Genomic DNA, 20502 nt, shown 5'->3' with positions numbered 1-20502 from the left:
AGTAATCACACAGTTGTGCACTCACAAGCATGGATGGATAGAGGCACGTCAAATTAATTGGCTACTATATATGGTTTCATGGTGCCCTTCTCTCCTCCCCTCTTGTATTTGTTATATTATTATTATCAATATGTTTTAAAATATATTTATACAAAATAGTGATCTGTGCTGAATTTTTTTTTTTTCATATTTATTACAGAAATGTGTCATTCCACCATTACAAACCATCACCAAGCTCTCCGCTTGTCAGGGCATTTGTACTAATCACATCATTTTCACCACTACGTGCATTTATTCATTCCACTGCAATGGTCCAGGACCAACCCAACAAGCCATTCACTACAATGAAGGTATATCTTAATTTTAATAGATGATTATAGGTACAACTTTGCCTGTGATTCTGTGTTGTATTCTGTATACAAACTTTAGTGCCACTCGTGGAATGCAAACTTTTACTTAGAATGCACATTTCTTTTGGAAAAAAATAAGGCTGCAGTGCTGCATTTTCCCAGTAGGTGGCGCTAAGACCTTTTGGTAATACTACTTCACTAATACTTACACAGAGACATTTTATTGGATAGGACTACAGTAGTATATTAAAATGGTGCCAAGTTTTTATGTAGCAGGGTCTTTCAAAAATACATATACATCCTAATATTTTATCAATCCATTGTGTAATAACAAATTATTAAAAACATAACCTAAATAAATATAAAAATGTTCCTAGAAGGATGATAGAAGACCAATTATAATCAGTGCCCAAAACTTCAGTAAACAGTGCCACACCACGTGTATGAATGAAATCACCAAAAACAAATAAGGCAGGTGGTATCTTAATCCTCCTCCTATGGATTTAGGACAGGCCAGGGTCTTCCCCAATACTCCCCTATTTTCTCTCTCCAGCTTTGTATCACTGTAAAAATGATCCAAACAGACCACAAGAATATGGGGTATATAGTGTAGTATATTTATTGGAATGTAGATCTAAACAGGTTTAAAAATCTGCACTTACATATGAATGAAGAAACCAGGCATCCAACATGTATAGCTTTCTAGCTATGGAGTTACACAATCTTGCACCGCCGCTCGCTATCCCAGAGCCAGCGTACATTTCACAGTATCAGACTTGACATAGGGGCAAGAACGGAAGTAAACATCAGCAGCTCGTACCTCAATGCATTTTGCGCATACGCACGTCCTCAGGAAGGGTTGTATCTAAATTCCAATAAATACACTACACTATAATCCTCCCTCTTGTGGTCTGTTTGGAGCATTTTTACAGCGATACAAAGCTGGAGAGAGAAAATAGGAAAGTATTGGGAGAAGACTCTGTCCTAAGCCTCTAGGAGGAGGATTAAGATACCACCTGCTTGATGGTCACTTGGTTGGTATTTTGTTTTTGGTGAGCGTGCATTTCATTCATACACATGGTGTGGCACTGTTTACTGAAGATTGGGTCACTGATTATAACTATTTGAAGAACACGGTGATTGGTCTACTATCAACCTTCTATGGAATTATTTATATTTATTTAGGTTATGTTTTGAAGAATTTTTTTTTATTACACAGTGGATTGATAAAATATTGAGATATATAAGGCATTGCCTAACTTTTTTGATTTACCCATTTGTGTAGTGTTAGATTATAAAGTCTTCCCCAATACTCCCCAATATTGGGGAAGATTATAAAGACTTAGATTATAAAGTGTGGGGTATGAGACTTTGAGGTTGGCGACCTTCTTATTGATTACACGTGGCAGGGTCATGTTCTTTATTTGTCAGATGTCAATGAGAGCCAAATTCCAGAACTTTGCCCAACAACTGATGTTTTGTGACATGACTTTATATAAGCCCCAATCGCCAGCTTTGAGCAGGGTAGAGTTTGGTCTTTAGATCATTATAAAAAGTGATATGTTCCTTTAGAGAAGTTGAAAGCAAAAAAATGACCCTCCATTAATCTATAGGGGCCTTTTACACTTCCCCATTCCTGTGCATTCTGTTTACTCATAATTGTTAACACGCATGGTGTCGCGTGTTAAAGTGCATTGCATTAAGGCAAGAAGGAGGTCATACACAAGAGCAGACCCAAAAAATGGACATGCAGCATTTTTTCTAACGCATGTTAATATTTTACAGTGTATTGCGATGCTTTGAAATTCATATACAGTATGTTGGAGCTGCTTTGCAGTAGTGCATTGGGATGGCCTTCAGTATGATTGATAGAATAACATGCTTATGTATGTACATGTTAAGACTAAAGCCTCGTACACACCACTAATTTTTTTGGGGTTAAATGAAAAAATACTTGACAGCTCCGGTCAGAGACGCTGTACTATCAACCCAATGTTAGTACAGCGATCTTCCCTGCTGTTCTATCGTGTTCAGACTGGGGGACGGCTCCCCCGCCAGAACTCTCCGGTCAATGCTCTCAAACATTGCCTGAGAGCACTGATAGGGAACCAGTCAGAAGACCTTTTTCAGTCATGCTCCTCCGATAGAACCTGAGCAAACAGCTAGCTTCTGTCAGGTTGGCCTCTATTAGGCCGGCTACTGTACACACGGGCCGAATGTTTACCGATTTCTATTGAACCTGCCAATTCCGCCACACATTCAGCCCATGTGTGTACTTAAGGCTGTTCACTTTGCAAAGGGAATTTTCACCAGAGCTTATTGAATGTGCTGAAAATTCAATTTACAAAAAATACCCAATCACATGTAAGAAGAATAAAAAAGCTGTATATTTACTTGCACATGATTGGATGATGGAAGTCAGCAGAGCTTTACCTAAAGCTAAAGGGAAAAGTCCCTTGGAAAGTGTAAATTCAATTTGCATTTAGTAAATCCAGCCCTTTAATTTTTCCCTACTAAGGCTCCATGTACACAGGACGCTGGAAATGGCCGTTTAGGAGCAGTTGGGCGTTTTTTTTAGAAGCCCCTGAACCCACCTACATTTTATCTTATCTGTCCATGTACACCAGTTCGTTTGCGGTCGTTTGCGGGCAGTTGCGTTCAGGGACTTTTTTTAGAACGCAATTATTTGCATTCGAACGTGTGTTTCCCGGTGTTTCAAACGCAAAAGTGCGACCGAACGCGATGACCCGCGTTTGGCGTTCGCGTTTTTCCATTTTAAAGGGGAATAATTTTTTTGACCTCTAGGAACGGTTCTAAACGCAAACGCCCCCAAACGCCCGCAAACGCCCGCTAAACGCGGGTACAAACGCGACCGAACGGACGTTTCAAACGTCCTAAAAATTCCAGCATTCAAAGGGACTTTTAACAACGTCCCGTGTACATGGACCCTTAGAGCCCAAGGAAAACCACAAAACAGAAATAAGCTGCCTTAAACTGAAAGGTAAAATTTCACATTGGCTGTACCATTTTGCTGTTATTTAAAATGAGCACTTATGCAATATGCTTGTAGTCAGAAGACTTAGCTGATTATCTGGGGCTGTGCTAATTACTTAACAAGGTATTAAACCCAAAGCATGCATTAATTACAGTATACTGAAACTTACAAGTGGTTGCATTTGTTTTTTTTTTGGGGCTTTCTTTCTTTTATTTTCGCCTGGGGATCTGACCAGTTAGTCTCGGTTCACACTAGGTCGGGCGACCTGTGAAGTCGTGTGCAGCGCGACTTCGGCGCGACTTGCACGGACTTCATAAAATGAATGTCTATGCAAGTCGCCTCCAGGTCGCCCCGAAGTACTACAGGACCCTTTTTCTAAGTCGGAGTGTCTTGTGTCGCTCCTATTAGTACGGCTCCTGTACCGCACAATGGGAGCGTGACGGACTGCGACTTGTCAGGCTGACAAGTCGCGGTCCAAGTCGGACTAGTGTGAATGCGGTCTAAGTCTGTTATTTTTAAACAGAACAAGCTGTCCTGCAAATGTATCAAGTAAAAGCGTTGAGACAAACTATTTACCTTTGACAGGGGTACTTGCAACATTTAACTTTTATTTATTCACGTAAATCTTTTATCCCTAAAGGAAAAGAACGTTGTTGTAATTGCTTGTATAACCACAGTGTGAGTTGAAGTTTGGCTCTAATTTGTTAGGCAAAAAATGGAAAAAAGTAAAAAAAAAGAAAAAAAAAATGAAAGAAAGGTCAGCTTAAAAAAAAAAACAAAACAAAAAAAAAGTGGAGGAGTGGGGATTAGAATGATGCAGCATTTTATTGTCAAAGGTCTGCCCTAAAGTGGAGCTAAACTCTGCAATACATACCTATGCTTCAACTGTTCTACGTGACGTGCCAATACAGGCAACTTCTACCTGGCTTCTTCTGCCAGGCTGTGGCTATCTTCACTGGCTGGCACGCAATGACGTCACTCTGGTGCATGCACCAAAGTGCAGTCATCCCAGTACACATGCGCTGTTCCGGAATGTAAAAACGGAATGGCGCTTGTGTAAAGCTACTGAAACGTGTGGCAGGAAATTTTGAACCTGGTGCAGCACATTTTAAATGGCCATATCACCCTTTAGTGTTAATAAAGCTTTATAGAATTTCCCTGACTGTCTTATTAGTCTTTTAACATGTTTCACATTTGCTTTCTGGCTGTGATGTGATGTGCTTATAGAACAATGCTTGCTGATAAAATTATATAAGAACAAAGAGAGACCCCCATAGCTTTTGAGGCCATGTGTATAATTAGAAAGTATAGAAGTGACCAAATGTAGTACTTACAACAATAAAAAAATCATAATATAAATGTTATTGAAAAATGGGCATTAAAGCAAAATGGCGGTTGGTGTATTGGTTGATGCATCTACAGTATGCGAAGCAGGTACAATATGTAACTAAAAGTTCTATAATATCCTAATAGGTGTCATGATACATATACTGAGACCAATGACAGCAGGATCAACTGACGCGTATCAGAAATAAATTCATTTTTTCTTCAGGGGTGTATATTTACTAGAACAGAGTTACTTTTATTATGTAGATATGCATTGTTGAACCACAGCGTACAAAGTTAAAAACAAACAGTGGTGACCATCCTAGTGCCAGGGAGGAGGGACACTAGAAACAAAAAACCCCCTGGGGGTGGGACTATAAGGGCAACCAAACATCCAATAGAGTATAAAATAGATATTTATTCATATAAGAGTAGACAAAACGTATTCCTCAAAATAGTTTCAACAATCAAATTAGATAACAAATACAAAAATTACAAAAGGCATAAAAACATTCACGGCTTGTGCAGGAGGGACAAGTCTGCAGTCCTGCCCAAAGAGATCAGACAAGGACCACCAGGAAACACATGCCCGCACTCTCACAGGAGTAGTGCCAGGGGTCTCACCATCCAGAGTCTCTCTTCACCAGAGTGGCCTTTTTGGCCCTCCAATCGGGGTTTCTGTGATCTTGACTGGAATAGATTACCTCTAACTGACCATCTTGGGCACTACTCCTGTGAGAGTGCTGGCGTGTTTTTCCTGGGGGTCCTTGTCTGATCTCTTTGGGTGGGACTGCAGACTTGTCCCTCCTCCCTGGCACCAGGATGGTCACCACTGTTTGTTTTTAACTTTGTCGGCTGTGGTTAAACAATGCAAATCTACATAATCTAAGTACAGTAACTCTGTTCTACTAAATAAACAGTACACCCCTGAAGAAAGAATGAATATATTTGCATCAGGTGATCCTGCTGGTCTCGATATATGTATAGTGACACCCTATCAGGATATTGTAGAACTTTTAGGTACATATTGTACATGCGTTGTATACTGTAGATGCATCAACCAATACGCCAGCTGACTTTTTGCTTTTATGCTCATTTTTCAATAAAATTTATATTGTGATTTTATATTGTTGTAACTACTACATTTGGTCACTTCTATACTTTCTATTTATACACATGGCCTTAAAAGTCCCACTAGGTGGTCTTTCTTTGTTCATTTGTTAATTTAGGGATGTTGGCCTAGTCCTTTTTCTTTACCCAATTTCTCCCTTTCCCTTTTTGCTTTTATGCTCATTTTTCAATAAAATTTATATTGTGATTTTATATTGTTGTATGTACTACATTTGGTCACTTTTATACTTTCTATTCATACACATGGCCATAAAAGTCTCGCTAGGGGGTCTCTCTTTGTTCTTTCGTTTATTTTAGGATGCTGGCCTTGTCCCTTTTCCTGTCCCGATTTCTCCCTTTCTCTTAAATAAAATTAAATAATGATCATTTGTATTAGACCCAAGGAACACATGGGTTCCTAGTCAATCACTGGACTCGTAATTAATGTTCGACATGCATTTCAGAATAAGGAAAACTTCAGGACTTGAGTAATGTTTTCCTGGGGGAAAATGAAACATTTGACCACAAGGTGTCTCCATTAGATTAGTGTATTAAATACTGTAAAATAACCTGTTGAGGTTAAGTAAAAGTCCATGTGTAAAGTAGAATTTGATACATTTATCACAGTACAAAAACGATAAAAAAAATAAATCTACGCTACCACACTATACATGACACAAGATAATTCTGACTAGATGACAGACAACATTCTCTATAAAGAAGCTGATGACTGAGTATTAGGTTTCCAAATGTGTTCCAATTTTCTTATTAGATCTTTGAGGTGCTGTCAGCACTATGACAGCTTCTGCATTTCACTACTTAGAAATACAAAGCGTGTATTTATCTTCTTTTACCCCACCGTCCTTTTCATTTTTTTTTTTTCCTTTCTTTTTTTACCTCTCCTGTTAACTTCTACTTTAATTGTGTAAGTACAAACAGAATCATAGAAAAGTAGCAATGATCTCTCAAAAGAGAGAATCTTACATCAAACATTCATTCTATGGAAGTTTGGCAGGCACACTGACTGGCAGTTAGTGATATTAAAAGCAATGCAATCATTTTAGTCATTTTTAATGATTAAAGTATATCATTAACCACTTCAGCCCCGGAAGATTTTACCCCCTTCCTGAGCAGGCCTTATTTTGCCATTCGGCACTGCGTTACTTTAACGGACAATTGGGCAGTCGTGCGAGGCTGTACCTAAATAAAATTGGCGTCCTTTTTTTTCTATTGGTGGTATTTGATCACCTGTGCGATTTTTATTTTTTGCGCTAAAAACAAAAAAAGAGCGTCAATTTTGAAAAAAAAAAAAACAATATTTTTCACATTCTGCTATATAACATTCGCAAAAAAAAATTTAAAAATCAAATTTTTATAACATTTTAGGCCAATTTGTTTTCTGCTACATATGTTTGGTAAAAAAATGTGCAATAAGCGTATTTTGATTGGTTTGCGTGAAAGTTATTGCGTCTACTAACTACGGTAAAGATTTACTGTATTTTCTGGCGTATAAGACTACTTTTGAACCTCAAAAAAATCCCCCAAAAATTGGGGGTCGTCTTATACGCCGAGTATAATATCTTCAAGGTAACCTAAAGTATAAGTATTACCGGTAGATCATGTAATAGGGGGGACGTCTTATACGCCCAGTCGTCTTATACGCCGGAAAATACGGTATGTCATTTTTATTGTTTTTTTTTTTTATTAATAGTAATGGAAACAAAAGCCAAAGATTGCTGTATCGAAATCTGCAGCATGTCTGCATTTCACCGCAGGTCTCCGTATGTGCCTGCTATTCTATGCACTGCAGCTGAGCTGTGGTGCACAGAAATAAAATCAATGTCAAAAGGTAAACAGTGCATTGTAAAAAAGATAAGGTACTAGTTCTGTATGGGTAATGTTCCTATTCTTGCACTAAAAAAAGAAAAAAAAAACACATCTGTTGCTCCATTATAATATTTTTTTTTCACAGATAAAAAAAAAAAAAAAAATAGGCAGTGGATATACTCACAGCAATTAAAGTGACAGTACACAGCGATAAAAAAACATAAATGCCAACAATAAAATAAACTAAATTGTCCAAGATCCCCCCCTCCCCCCAAAAAAAGAAAAGATAAAAAAAAAGAAAATATACCATTTACTATTGACTCTACCAATGACTAGTGCAGCCAGAGTCAATATGACAGGCCTAAAGCAATCATGCATCTTCCAAAAATAAATCACCAATGGTAACACCATAATTTGAATATACATTGAATCAGCCCTTTTGCAAAGTTTAAGGAGAAGTACAGCCAAAGCTCATTTAGCTGTACTTCTCCTGTGGATCAAAGGAGTGCAGTTTGTTCTGCTGTCCTGTGACCCATTTTCAGCAGACAGCGAGCTAAAGCCCGCTGTTGGCTGGCGTCACAGAGCTGGTCCAGGCTCAGGAAAGATCATGACCATATGGTCAGGGTCTGCCCACGTGCCTGGACTGGCTCCTGGCTCAGCTAACCGCTGAGAGCCAGAGCCAGCTGCTCCTGCCCACTCCACAGCCCAGCGCTCCAGTGAGTGGGGGGTGGGCAGAGCAGAGCAGACAGCGGTGAATGACAGTCAGCAGCTCTCTGCTCAAGGAGCCCTGAGAACCGAGCACCGAGCGATCGACAGTGATTGATTGCTCAGTTCTCAGCCTTAGAGCCAGGAGGAGACTGATGCAGCATTGGACCGATGCTGCATCCACCTAGGTAGGTATGATTCTATAAAAATAAAATATAAAAAAAAATCCATACTTCTCTTTTAAATTTGCTACAATAAAACCCCACTGGACCTAATCCTCATGTGTATTCTAACATCTTACATGCTTCTTATGTGTTAGGAAATCAAATCAAATATACGTTGTATATTTAACTTGTTAGATTTACAGTGTAGACTGATTAATTTATATGCTGGGGAACTATTCTAAAATGTTTCCTTTAATTTGATGCCAGAATAAAGTAAAATGAGTCTCTTAACAATTTTAACTGGTCAACCCATTAATTAAGCATTCAGCTCTGTGCCTTGAAGCACAAGAGTTATCACTGATCCAAAACAAATGTTAAGAATGTTTACTTTCTTAGATCATTCATTGGAAGATCAGAGCCGTGTTAGATGAGAACTGGTGAGAAGGATACTCTGGCATACCTATACCTGCTTTAATGTACACACTTCTATTTTTCTTAGTATGCTTCTTCATTATATATGAACTGATCTCTCATTGATAAGTACTATGTACTCTTTTATTGTTCATTCCATTAGTGCAAGTGTGTAGGTTTCCATTGTATTAAAATATGGTATTGTGCCTTTCCTGGTTCATCCCTCCTTCTTATCATCATACTAATAAAAATGTAAAATAAAACCTCCCTGTTTTCATTACATACCTTATTTTAATCCCTGTAAAAGAATCACTAAGTCTCTCTCAATCATTGCCGCTGATGCAAGCAACGGGCTACCTGCTGAGAGGAGCTATGCAAATTTCAAAATACTTTGATGCACCTGTGAACCTGGAGGAATGGGCATCCCCCATATACCTGCAAACTGCCCAAGCTAATGCCCACAAGTAATACTGAGCCTCCATGATTGAAAGAACTGAAATCCAATAAATGAAAGGGGTGAGCCAGGGACAGTCAGGCTAATAGGAAAGAGCTGCAAAGAAGAGCAAAGGAGGGCGCCAGATAAGTATAAGAGATAAAACAACTACACTTTATTCTCCACTAAGATAAAGGAAAGCTGTATAGTGCTTCGGATGTCGGTGTGGTATGCACGAAAACAGCTCCCTCTGGTTTGGGTAAACTCACAGCAGCTGCAGGGCAAAAGTAAGGACCCGCTCCTGGAAGACAGTTGGTGGTGTCTGTCATCTCACTCCCGCCAACGACAGGAGACCATGACCTGTTGCTGTGGCTGACAGATAGGTGGGCAGCAATGTGTTTCTGAGGCCTGGCCTCCTTTGTCATGTTGGCCTGCCCAAGGGAGGAGAAGGGTATATAAGCTGTCAGGCCGGTGTGCTGTCGAAAACTCCAACTCGGCAAAATCTCCAACCACGTTACTTCCGTTGACTGTACAGAAGCAATAATTGGAGATTTCAACAAGTTGCTGTTTTCACAGACCACCAGTGGCCTATACACTCCAGTACACAATGAAATGAGTGGACATTGTTAGTCCACCTGCTACTAACCAAAAACATGGCTGCCTCCAAGGCAGCGAAAACTTTTTTCCTACTTACCCAGTGTTCCATCAAAACACTCTACTCATTGTGTACCGGAGTGTATAGGCTGCAGGTGTTCTGTGAAAACAGCAACTTGTCCAAATCTCCAATTATTGCTGCTGTACAGTCATGTACAGTGATGTGGTTAGAGATTTTGGCGAGTTGGAGTTTTCGGCAGAACACTGGCCAGAGCCAATCAAATAAGAGAAGGAGGGGGGAGAGGAAGGGGTTGTGAAATGGGCGGGGTGGGTGTACAACTAAAAAGGCAGCAGTGAGGGGAAAAATAGGAAATAGGAAAGAGCTAGATGATATCCAGCCAGAAAATGAGGCATGCTGTATCTGCCTGGCTGCAGCTTCTAATGCACACTGCGGCAAGCTCACAATGTGCAGTGAAATAAGAGTTCAGCAATTCAGTACAGGGGAAAAACCTGTACAACTGTGCAAGATTGAAGGTAAGGTTGGAATTTAGCTTGAAATCCCATTGTTTCCATCATTTAGACCTAGCAGTGATGGCGAACCTTGGCACCCCAGATGTTTTGGAACTACATTTCCCATGATGCTCAACTACACTCCAGAGTGCAGGAGCATCATGGTAAATGTAGGTCCAAAACATCTGGGGTGCCAAGGTTCGCCATCACTGACCTAGGGACATTATAAGTGTCTTGATGTTTGTATCTTTTCTTCCCAGTAGAGCAGCTATGTGACCTGTCGTATTATAGGCATCACATTACTGGCGTTTTTCTTGTGAATATTTAGGACCACACACTTGCGGGTGTGAGTGTTGAAAATGATGCTGTTTTCTATACACAGTTGTGAGTGAATGACAGCTTTCTGCAGTGATAAATGGCTGAGAATGACATCAATTAATCAGAGTAAATACCATGATTTAATGGTTTTGTGAAAAATGTGTGGTATTTGTGTCACTCTCGTCACAGCTACAGCACTTCTATGAACACTTCTTCAAGACACCGTCTCCAGTACAAGCTTTTAACATCTTGAAGGTGATGATAAGCAAGTTGTTGCTTACCCTGGAGGTAATGAGCGAGGCAGCTGCTACAGGTCCAAATATGCTGAACAGGTAAATCCTATTCAAACAGTGTGGGCTGAATTTAAGGACAGCCAAAGCTAAGAGAATGTTTTCCTTCCAGTACTGTAATGTTACATTTCTTCTTATTCCATCAATGGAAAATAAATATATTTAGACAATGTTTCATTTTTCTGCTAACGCGGCAGTATTGGCAAAACAATAAAAAATGACAGAGGAGCATATTCATGAATCAAGTTAATCTAGTCATTTTGTCCAACCCTATTATTTTTCAGCAAATCAATAAAAATGAGAAAATGATGCAGATAATTGATCCTAATTGCCTGCTTTCATGAAATGTGTGAAACTCATCTGATTAACTAAATCTGTAGTTATATAATTAGGCACATCCAAGATGAAATATATTCCAAAATCATTGCAGTCACTGTATAGAGGACATGTTCATTAAGAGAGAGCAAATTGCAGTTATGAGGATCAAAGTAAAGCAATCATTATGCCTAGTACACATGATCAGAAAATCGGATAAAAACTACAGCTTTTGAAGCAATCGTACAATAATTTGATCATTAGTACATAGCTTTTGAGAGCCGATCATTACTGTTCATCCAAAAGCATCCGAGGGGATGAACGCAAAAAGATCTTCGATTTATTAGTATGGTAGTTGTCTGGGAAAAAAAAAACCAAAAGAAACTTAGAAACAAAAGAATACATTACAATACAATACAACACATTACTCTCCCGTGTGAAATATCTAGATCAGGGTTTCTCAACCAGAGTTCCATGGAACCCTAGGGTTCCTCCTGAGGTTGCTAGGGGTTCCTTAAGCAATGGGCAATCTCTGCCTCTCAGATAAGTTCCCAATGACACCATTGTTCCTTTTAGCTATCTGTAAGGGGGTAATTCTTCCCAATGATGACAAGAGTAAGGAGCATTCATCCCACTGACTGTCACACTAATGTGTCATGAGTTGTAGATTTTTAATTTTTAGCAGGGGTTCCCAGAGACCAGAAATTTATTTCAAGGGTTCCTATGTGTTGAAAAGGTTGAGAAAGGCTGATCTATCTGATCTTATCTTATCTTATCTTACCTTACAATAAAACTTCTATCTTATCAATCTAGATCAGGGTTTCTCAACTAGGGTTCGTCAAGAGGTTGCTAGGGGTTCCTTGAGAAATGGGCAATTTCTGCCTCTCAGATAAGTTCCCAATGACACCATTGTTGCTTTTAGCTATCTGTAAGGGGGTAATTCTTCCCAATGATGACAAGAGTAAGGAGCATTCTTCCCACTGACTGTCATACTAATGTGTCATGAGTTGTAAATTTTTAATTTTTAGCAGGGGTTCCCCGAGACCAGAAATTTATTTCATTTTTATTTATTTTTTTATTTATTTCCTCTGTGTTGAAAAGGTTGAATAAGGCTGATCTAGATATATGGGGAGACTGGCTGGAGTTTAAAAAAAACTGGGGACTATGTGAAAATGCTGGGTGTAGGAGACTAATATTGGTGATAGCTCAGGGAATAGAGAAATTTGGGCCTAGGAGGTCAGCATCAAGGTTGGGAACTACAATGTCCAAGAGAGAAAGAGTATGATTTTTTTTCCCGTTTTTTATTTTATTTTTTTTTGGGAGAGGGGGAGTGAGGGGACATCAGTATAGAAGCTCACGTTATAGTTATATAGGAATGCCTTTTTTTTTTCTTCTTCTTTCTGTATAACGATGTATATTGTGTTCATATGCTAAAGGAAAAAATGAATAAAATGTTAATATATATATATATATATATATATATATATAAAACTTCACATTATATCACTTCTGACATTGTATGCTGCTGTACGAGAAGTTTTGTAAGTTTAGTAACCTCTTCATTTTTGATATGAGACTAGCATGCAAAAAAAAATAAATAAAAAAAAAACAGACAATCACTTATCTGATATTCTTATCGTGTGTACAAGGCTTTAGGCAGATTTCAGTTTACCGCAGTCAAATCAGTGAAATAATTTCGTTTTTCTGTTTATTTTAGAATGCAGATCTATTCACATAATTGTTGCTCTATGCACACTACATTTAGGAAGATCGTATGCCCTATAAATGAGTAAAGAATCGTACACACAATAAGAAAATCTGTAGGGAAAATTTGTCCGACGACCGATCTGCCGATTTTCGGATTGTTAGTATGGTGCTTTCGACAGCCGACTCCGACTTTTCGGCTGACAAAATCCTGATGTGCAGGTTATATAATTTTTGTCATCTGTCAAATCAACGTCCGATTTTCATCTCATTAGTACAGATTTCGACGGAAAAAAATCTTAAGAGCAAGACTAGGCATGCTCAGAGAGAAAGAACACATACAAAACAATCCAACACATGACATCACTTCTGAAGTATATTTCTGTCGTACGGGAAAATTCGTATGAAAATAACCCTTCACTTTCCACATCAGACTAGCATGCCACAAAAAACGGACGACAGATCGTTCGATAATCTGATCGTGTGTACGGGGCTTTAAAGCTTTTTGCTCCAAAGCCTATCAGGGGAATTCATAAAGAGTGTCTAATATACTCTTCAGAATTCTGGCTTGCCTCTATACAGCAGCAAATGTTAGTTTGGGTGACAGATTCATGTACCTGTTGCAGACAGGAACATGAATCTGGGGCATGTACTGCACGTGGAAGCACCCTGAGGGGGGTATTTAAAAAAATTGGAACAGCTTTTTTAGTTAAGCTTTCAAAATTAAAAACAGACATTGATTGGTTGCCATGCTCAGTTGCTCCAGATTCTGGTGGCTCTATAGTCTTAGTAAATTCCCCATTGAGTTTGGAGTTTCCATACACTGTGCCTATTTCCCACCAGTGCAACTGTCAAATAGACGGGGGGTGTTTGGGACAGACATCAGTTTCAATCCCCTTGTGATTGACAGTAGGCAGTTAGTGGGTCTATAGTCAATAGACAGCCTGCTATTAGCTATTGAATCCATCCACTGCCTGCAGTCAGTTAAAGGAGAGAGCGGACCTGATGGAGAACTAGCTTATCAGCTTCCTCACTGCAGCATCCCTGGTTTCTAGGACAGTGTCTATAACAACCAGTGATGGGGAGGGGGTATTGGGCTCCATTCAAAAAAAGCATCTTGCATGTGGTATTTAGGTGCCCGGACACATTTTGCCTAAATATCGCATGCGATCCTGATCAATTCACTATACTGTTTTGCGGTATTTACCACAAAATGCTCAAAACTATCAGTAAATACCACATGAAAAGGGGATAAAGTAAATTCACAGAAGGGAATAAATAATTAACTGCATGCAGTAATTAGGTAGTGGTCCAGGTATGCAGTATTTAACCACTTTGCCGCTGCTCACTAGAGCTCTACTGCGGCAAAGTAGCTCTTGTAGGTCTGATGACGTAGACCTACGTCGGCAGACACTCCACCTTCTCGGCGGCCGCCGGAGGCTCGCTCCCGCCGTATTCAGTCACAGCGGGAGTCGGGCCAGGGGAGGAGCAGCGGCGATCACCGCTGCTCTTCCCCGATCGTCGGGGAATCGAGTCTGGAGATCCGCCCGCTTGTGTAAACAAAGCGGGCGGATCTCCTAAGTGACAGGCAGGGTCAGATTGCAGGGTTCAGCATAGCTGAACATGCGATCTGTCCCTGTGTCACTCAGTCACCTCCCCCCACACATGTCAGTAAGCACCAGGCATACATTAACCCCTCCCTCTCCAATAAAATTAACCCCTTCCCTGCCAGTGTCATTTTTACAGTAACAGTGCATATTTATAGCACTGATTACTGTAGTAATGTCACTGGTAACCCCAAAAGTGTAAAAAATGTCAGTCAAGGGTCCGATCTGTCCGCCGCAATGTCGCAGTCCCGCAAAAAAAACGCAGATCGCCGCCATTACTCGTTAAAAAAAAAACACCAAAAACGACAGAAATCTTTCCCTTAGTTAGTAAACGCAATAACTTTTGCGCAAACCAATCAAAATACGCTTATTGCGATTTTTTTTACCAAAAATATGTAGCAGAAAACAAATTGGCCTAAAATGTTAAAAAATGTTGATTTTTACATTTTTTTGGGGGGGAATTAAAAAAATGTGAAAAATATTGTTATTTTTTCAAAATTGTCGCTCTTTTTTTGTTTATAGCGCAAAAAGTAAAAATCGCACAGATGATCAAATACCACCAAAAGAAAGCTCTGTTTGTGGGAAAAAAAGGACGTAAATTTTGTTTGGGTAAAGCGTCGCACGACCGCGCAATTGTCAGTTAAATTCGCACAGTGCCAAATCGCAAAAAGTGGCCCAGACGTAAGACAGCAAAATCCTCCGGTGGTAAAGTAGTTAAGAAATGTAAAAATATAATAGCCAACTTTGAGTAGTCTCTACCATTTTGGATCAGTTCTCTCAACAGTAATGCATGAAACCTAAAAATAGAAATATGGAAATCATCGGGGCTGATTTACTTGAAGTACAACTAAGGGGAAAAATTTTTTTTCGTTTTGGATTGAGTGAAGGTGGATTAGCACCCCTGTCAGGTTTTCATGGTTGTCTGTGCCCCCATTAGTTAGATTCAACCTCTCTATTTGTCCTGTTTACCATTATCATTGAAAGTCAAAGAAAATCCCAAATTTTAAGTTGTCCCCAGAAAAGTGATAGAGGGGAAATCTTCCAATGGGGACACAGATGGCAAAAAAAGCAAAACTGACAGGGGTTATAACTCTATTCAAAATTACCGTATTTATCGGCGTATAACACGCACTTTTTCCTCCTAAAAATGGAGGAAAAAGCAGCAGTGCGTGTTATACGCCGATATTAAAAAAAACGGCCAGGAAGCATCGCCGAGAGCAGAAGGGGGCGGGCCGAGCCGAGGAGAAGAGAGAACGAGCGAGCGCAGTCATCGGAAGTCCCGCCTATGACAGACGTCACACGTCTCGGCAGAGGAGGCGGGACTTCCAATGACTGCGCTCGCTCGTTCTCCCTTCTCCTCGGCTCGGCCCACCCCCTTCTGCTCTTACGGTATGACAGCTCGTCCTTCTTTCTCGGCCCGGCCCGCCCCTTCTGCTCTCGGCGCTGCTTCCCGCGGTCTTTTTTAAAACAAAATGAGGTCAGTTCCAATGGCGCTTGCGATGCTGCATATTTGGACATTGCGCTTGCTAGGCTGCATGTATGGACACTTGGTGGGCTGCATGTATGGACACTTGGTGGGCTGCATGTATGGACACTTGGTGGGCTGCATGTATGGACACTTGGTGGGCTGCATTCATTGACACTGCTGGTGGGCTGCATGTATGGACACTGCTGGTGGGCTGCATGTATGGACACTGCTGGTGGGCTGCATTCATTGACACTGCTGGTGGGCTGCATATATTGAGGCTGGATATATGGACACTGCTGGTGGGCTGCATTTATGGAAAAATGTTCTGAGTTCAAAGCTGTTTATGTTAAATTTAAGCTTTTTTCCTGAAATTTCTCTCCAAATATTGGGGTGCGTGTTATACGCCGGCGCGTGTTATACGCCGATAAATACGGTAATAAAAAAAAAATGTTTTGCCTATAGTTCTACTTTAAATACTCTCATCGGCACCAACGGTAGCGATGGGTGTGCGCATATGCATTCGCGAATGGGCAGCTGCACATCTGCGCCTGCACACCTGTGTACATCTTGAGGCTTCATCCGTCCTATGGCTAGTGCCTTCCTGACAGGGTAGTTGTCATCTTTTTACATACATGCAATATCTACAGTTATAACAGGCGGGATGTGTGTTTTTAAAACTGTAAATTACTTCAAAAACTCAAAAATAATTTTAAGGGTCATTATCTATCCACAACAACTGATTGTTAGCTTGCTTTTCAGTCTTCAGTACCTTAGCTACTTTTTCCAAATAAATTGGGTCTTTTCCCTTTTATTTTTTATATTAAAACTTTAATCATAGAAGCTTGGGGTGATTAAAGCACATCAGGCAGTTTTTGTTGGCAATCTATTTGAGACTTTTTTTTTTTTTTTAATCGCTTGCATGAATTGAAACAAAAAATAAATGCATATAAAACTGAACAGCCTAATTACGGTACCTCATCCATAAATGATAACAGCCAAGAAACTAATAGGAACCTAATGGACCAAAGAGGGACGGTGACAACAGTATAAATAAAAAATATATTTTATTACAAATTCATAAAATGCATTTTTAAAAATATAGAAAAATGCTCAGTTTGGCCAAATACAAATATAAATACTAGAGCTGCTTGTATTAGTATAATGTATTACTAGAGGTTGACGCGTTTCGCAAACTTTGCTTCTTCAGGACCTCTTAGTCTTTGCAGCAAAAATAATCTATAAAGATAAAAGCATCATAATCAATAACATGTACATGACAGGTGACAATAAGCATGGCAAAGTACTTCATCCATTGAATACAATTACATGCCTGTACCAAAGCCCAGTTATAGATGGTGATATGATAATGGCAAAGAGTTCTGTGATTAATTGCTGAGTATGTTAGTTAACTGTCATACCATGTGGTGTAAAGTGTTTCTACGATAATAAAAAAAGGCATAGATGTGTTACACAGCTGCTTGCTCATAGCCAAAATAGATGACTTTCACATAAGTATATCTCTTAAAAAAAAAATTAACAAAAAGAGATGGTCTGTTGTCAGGTCTAGATTCCCACTGTATATAATGGACAGCAGCCTGGTCTAAGGAAAATAACAATATGTAAAAGTAAATACCTGTGCATGCAAATGTAAATGCAAAAACAGTGCCTAAACTTTCTCAGATTACATCACTCATTATATCACTCAGTATATTCACTGCACCCCTCTATCCCTTAGATAAAATAAAGGTCAGGAATACAACAGTTAGGCCTGTTATCCCTGATTTAGACTGTCCTGATCCTGGCCAGTCTTACACCTCTGTATCCTTGGAAGTGTCTTTATGTTATATAAACAGTTTAAAAAACAGTAAGTTATTCAGCTGTTTAAATGCACCTAGGTCTTACACAATTAACTGTACACACTGTTAAAATATTTTTTCTTTGATTATGCCACAAACAAGTCAACTGGTGAATTCTCATCAAAGTCCTTGTCTTCATAAGATTTATGAGCTTTAGTTTGATTGGCCTTCATGAGATCACCTAAACAAAGTAAACAGGATAGAAGACCTTTTAGCCTCTTTAGATTTAGAGTTGCATTTGGTTTGAGCAGAATATCTTTGTTACCAATGCAGAGCCATAGCAAGACCATTCCACAGGTAACACATCTGTAGCAACAGCAAAAATCAGGTTGTCCTGCCTAAAATTCAGGTAATATATTTGCTTGTAAGCATTATAGTTACAGCCTTGTTATCCCTGGCCCCCATGTTTGCTTTAATTGGAGCTAAACTCTTTCTGAGCACCACAAATAGAAAATGCTATTTAATTCATTTTTAATATTTAAAACAAACTCACCCATCCATCCTTGGCTCTATGCTTTATTTGGTTGAGATATCACTTTGAAAAACACCCCCCCTAGCAGTACTGGTTGGGGCCATCTTAAGTAAGGGCAGACGATTCATGTAGCAAATACTTACTGGAATCCATCTGCCCTTTGCTCAGGCATGCCGTACCTTAAGGAATCTGGAAAAAGATTGAATAAGGTTGAAAAAGGTTTATTAAGATAAATTACACACTTCCAATATGAACACCAGTAAACCATAAGCAATGTAAGTGATAAATAAATGTGGAGGGAGCACACGTGAGCAGGACAAGTTTAGGACAAGGACAGGAGACAAGGGGAGCAGGGAGCCAGGTACTAAGAACTTGAAGCAGGAAGCAGGGTCAGGGTACAAGGATCAGGGATCAGGATGGGGATCAGGCTCAGGCAGTGACACAGCTTGCAGGAAGAATACTAAAGCACTGAACTTCAGTTAAGGGTGGGCTTATATACCCCCAGCAGTCCACATCAGGTGCAGCCTAATTACTTGAAAAGGTCCAGCAGTCCAGCTGCTGAGAGACACCTGCTGGTGACCCAAGTAATGACACAGAACCTGACAGTCCCCCCTCCCCTTGAGGAGCAGCCTCCGGATGCTCCATTGTGCCTTTGACCCAAAAGTCCATGTGGGTGCAAGTCCAAAAAGGTTTCCCCCTGTGTCTCTGGTCTGTGGACTTTCTTGCACTCTTTAGGCCAGAAGGCATGCCACCCGAGTCTGGTGATTTGTATTGTGCCCCACTGCCAGGGTCTGGAAGCTGATTGGTTACCCTGCCACTGGGGTCCAAAAGTTGTCTGGGTTCCCCACGGGTCAGATTCCTGAAGAGGCACAACATCCAAAATTGACATGCCCTCGATGCAGCACATGTCCCAACGCTGGGATTTCAAAGGCCAGCTGAAAGCCCAACACCAGAATCCCCGGTCCATGCAATTACCCTGACTCTAGGATGTCCCATTGCCACTGGATCTTTCACATCTGAATTGACAGAAATTGCTCCACCCTCTAACAGCCACACAGGTCTACTCAAGGCATTGGTCACCCAGTAACAGTCCCCTAATGCACCTGCGATAGCACCTAGGGCAGGGCAAGGCTCAGATGGAACTCTGCCCTTTTCCAGAATACCTCTGTTTTGGGGGCTGAACTGGGGAATACAGCTCTCACTACCAAAGTGGGTATCTGAACTATCAGGTCTTGGGGCAACAGAAATAAATGGCCGCAGGAGAGACTCGGGACAGGCAACATTAGAAATCCTCGACCAGACAGGTAACCCATGGCAAGTGTGCAACAAACTTTGAGGGGGCATCAATATTAGACCCAACAGCTGATGAGAACCAAACCCTGGTACTGAAGAGTAGCTGGGCAGCAGTCACAAAAGTATTGGAAGCAGACAGGGCAGCAATTACAGGAACATCGGAGACAGGCTGGGCATCAGGCAGAGTAGAATCATCGGAAAGCTGGGCAGAGGATTATCTGCGGCAAACTGGGCATCAGGCAGAGGAGAATCAGGGACAAGCTGAGCATCAGGCAGATGCGAATCAGCAGCTAGCTGGGCATCAGGCAGAGAAGCATTAGTGGTAAGCTGGGCATAATGCAAGGAAGCATCAGCGGCAAGCAGGCCATCAGGCAGGAAAGCATCAGTGGCAAGCTGGGTATCAGGCAGGGAAGCATCAAGGGCAAGCCAAATATGAAAGACAGAAGGCAGGACTGAGGGTAAGTCAGAAGTAGACTGGCCTAAGGTTGAGGTAGTGACAGGCAGGTGTGAAGCAGAAGGCTCAATTATCATAGGCTGGACCAAAGTGAAAGGTATGGTGACAAGCTTGACTGGAACAACTTGCATGGTAACAGGTTTAAATGGAGCAGGTGGTGTTGTAGCAGGCTGGACAGGAGCAAGTGGAATCATGGTGGGCTGGACCATAGCAGCTGGCGTGGAGGCAGACTGGACCAGAACTGCCTCCAGCATCTTGGCGGGCTGGACCGGAGCAGCTGGCATTGTGGCAGGCAGCACT

At 40.6% G+C, this 20502-nt stretch overlaps 1 protein-coding gene across 1 annotated transcript in view; it reads left to right on the top strand.

Annotated features, from left to right (window-relative positions):
* Positions 1-20502, top strand: part of CPED1 (cadherin like and PC-esterase domain containing 1) — a 459182-nt gene that overhangs the window by 144556 nt on the left and 294124 nt on the right. The window contains exons 6-7 of the mRNA XM_082256067.1: positions 200-350; positions 10933-11075. Of these exons, the coding sequence (XP_082112193.1) occupies positions 200-350; positions 10933-11075 (294 nt within the window). The remainder of the gene's footprint in view (positions 1-199; positions 351-10932; positions 11076-20502) is intronic.

The sequence above is a fragment of the Pelophylax lessonae genome (genome assembly GCF_965119305.1).
Source record: "Pelophylax lessonae genome assembly, chromosome: 4".
Classification (NCBI taxonomy): Eukaryota; Metazoa; Chordata; class Amphibia; order Anura; family Ranidae; genus Pelophylax; species Pelophylax lessonae.
The sequence above is the reverse complement of the archived record's forward strand: the minus strand, read 5'-3'. Positions and strand labels throughout refer to the sequence as shown.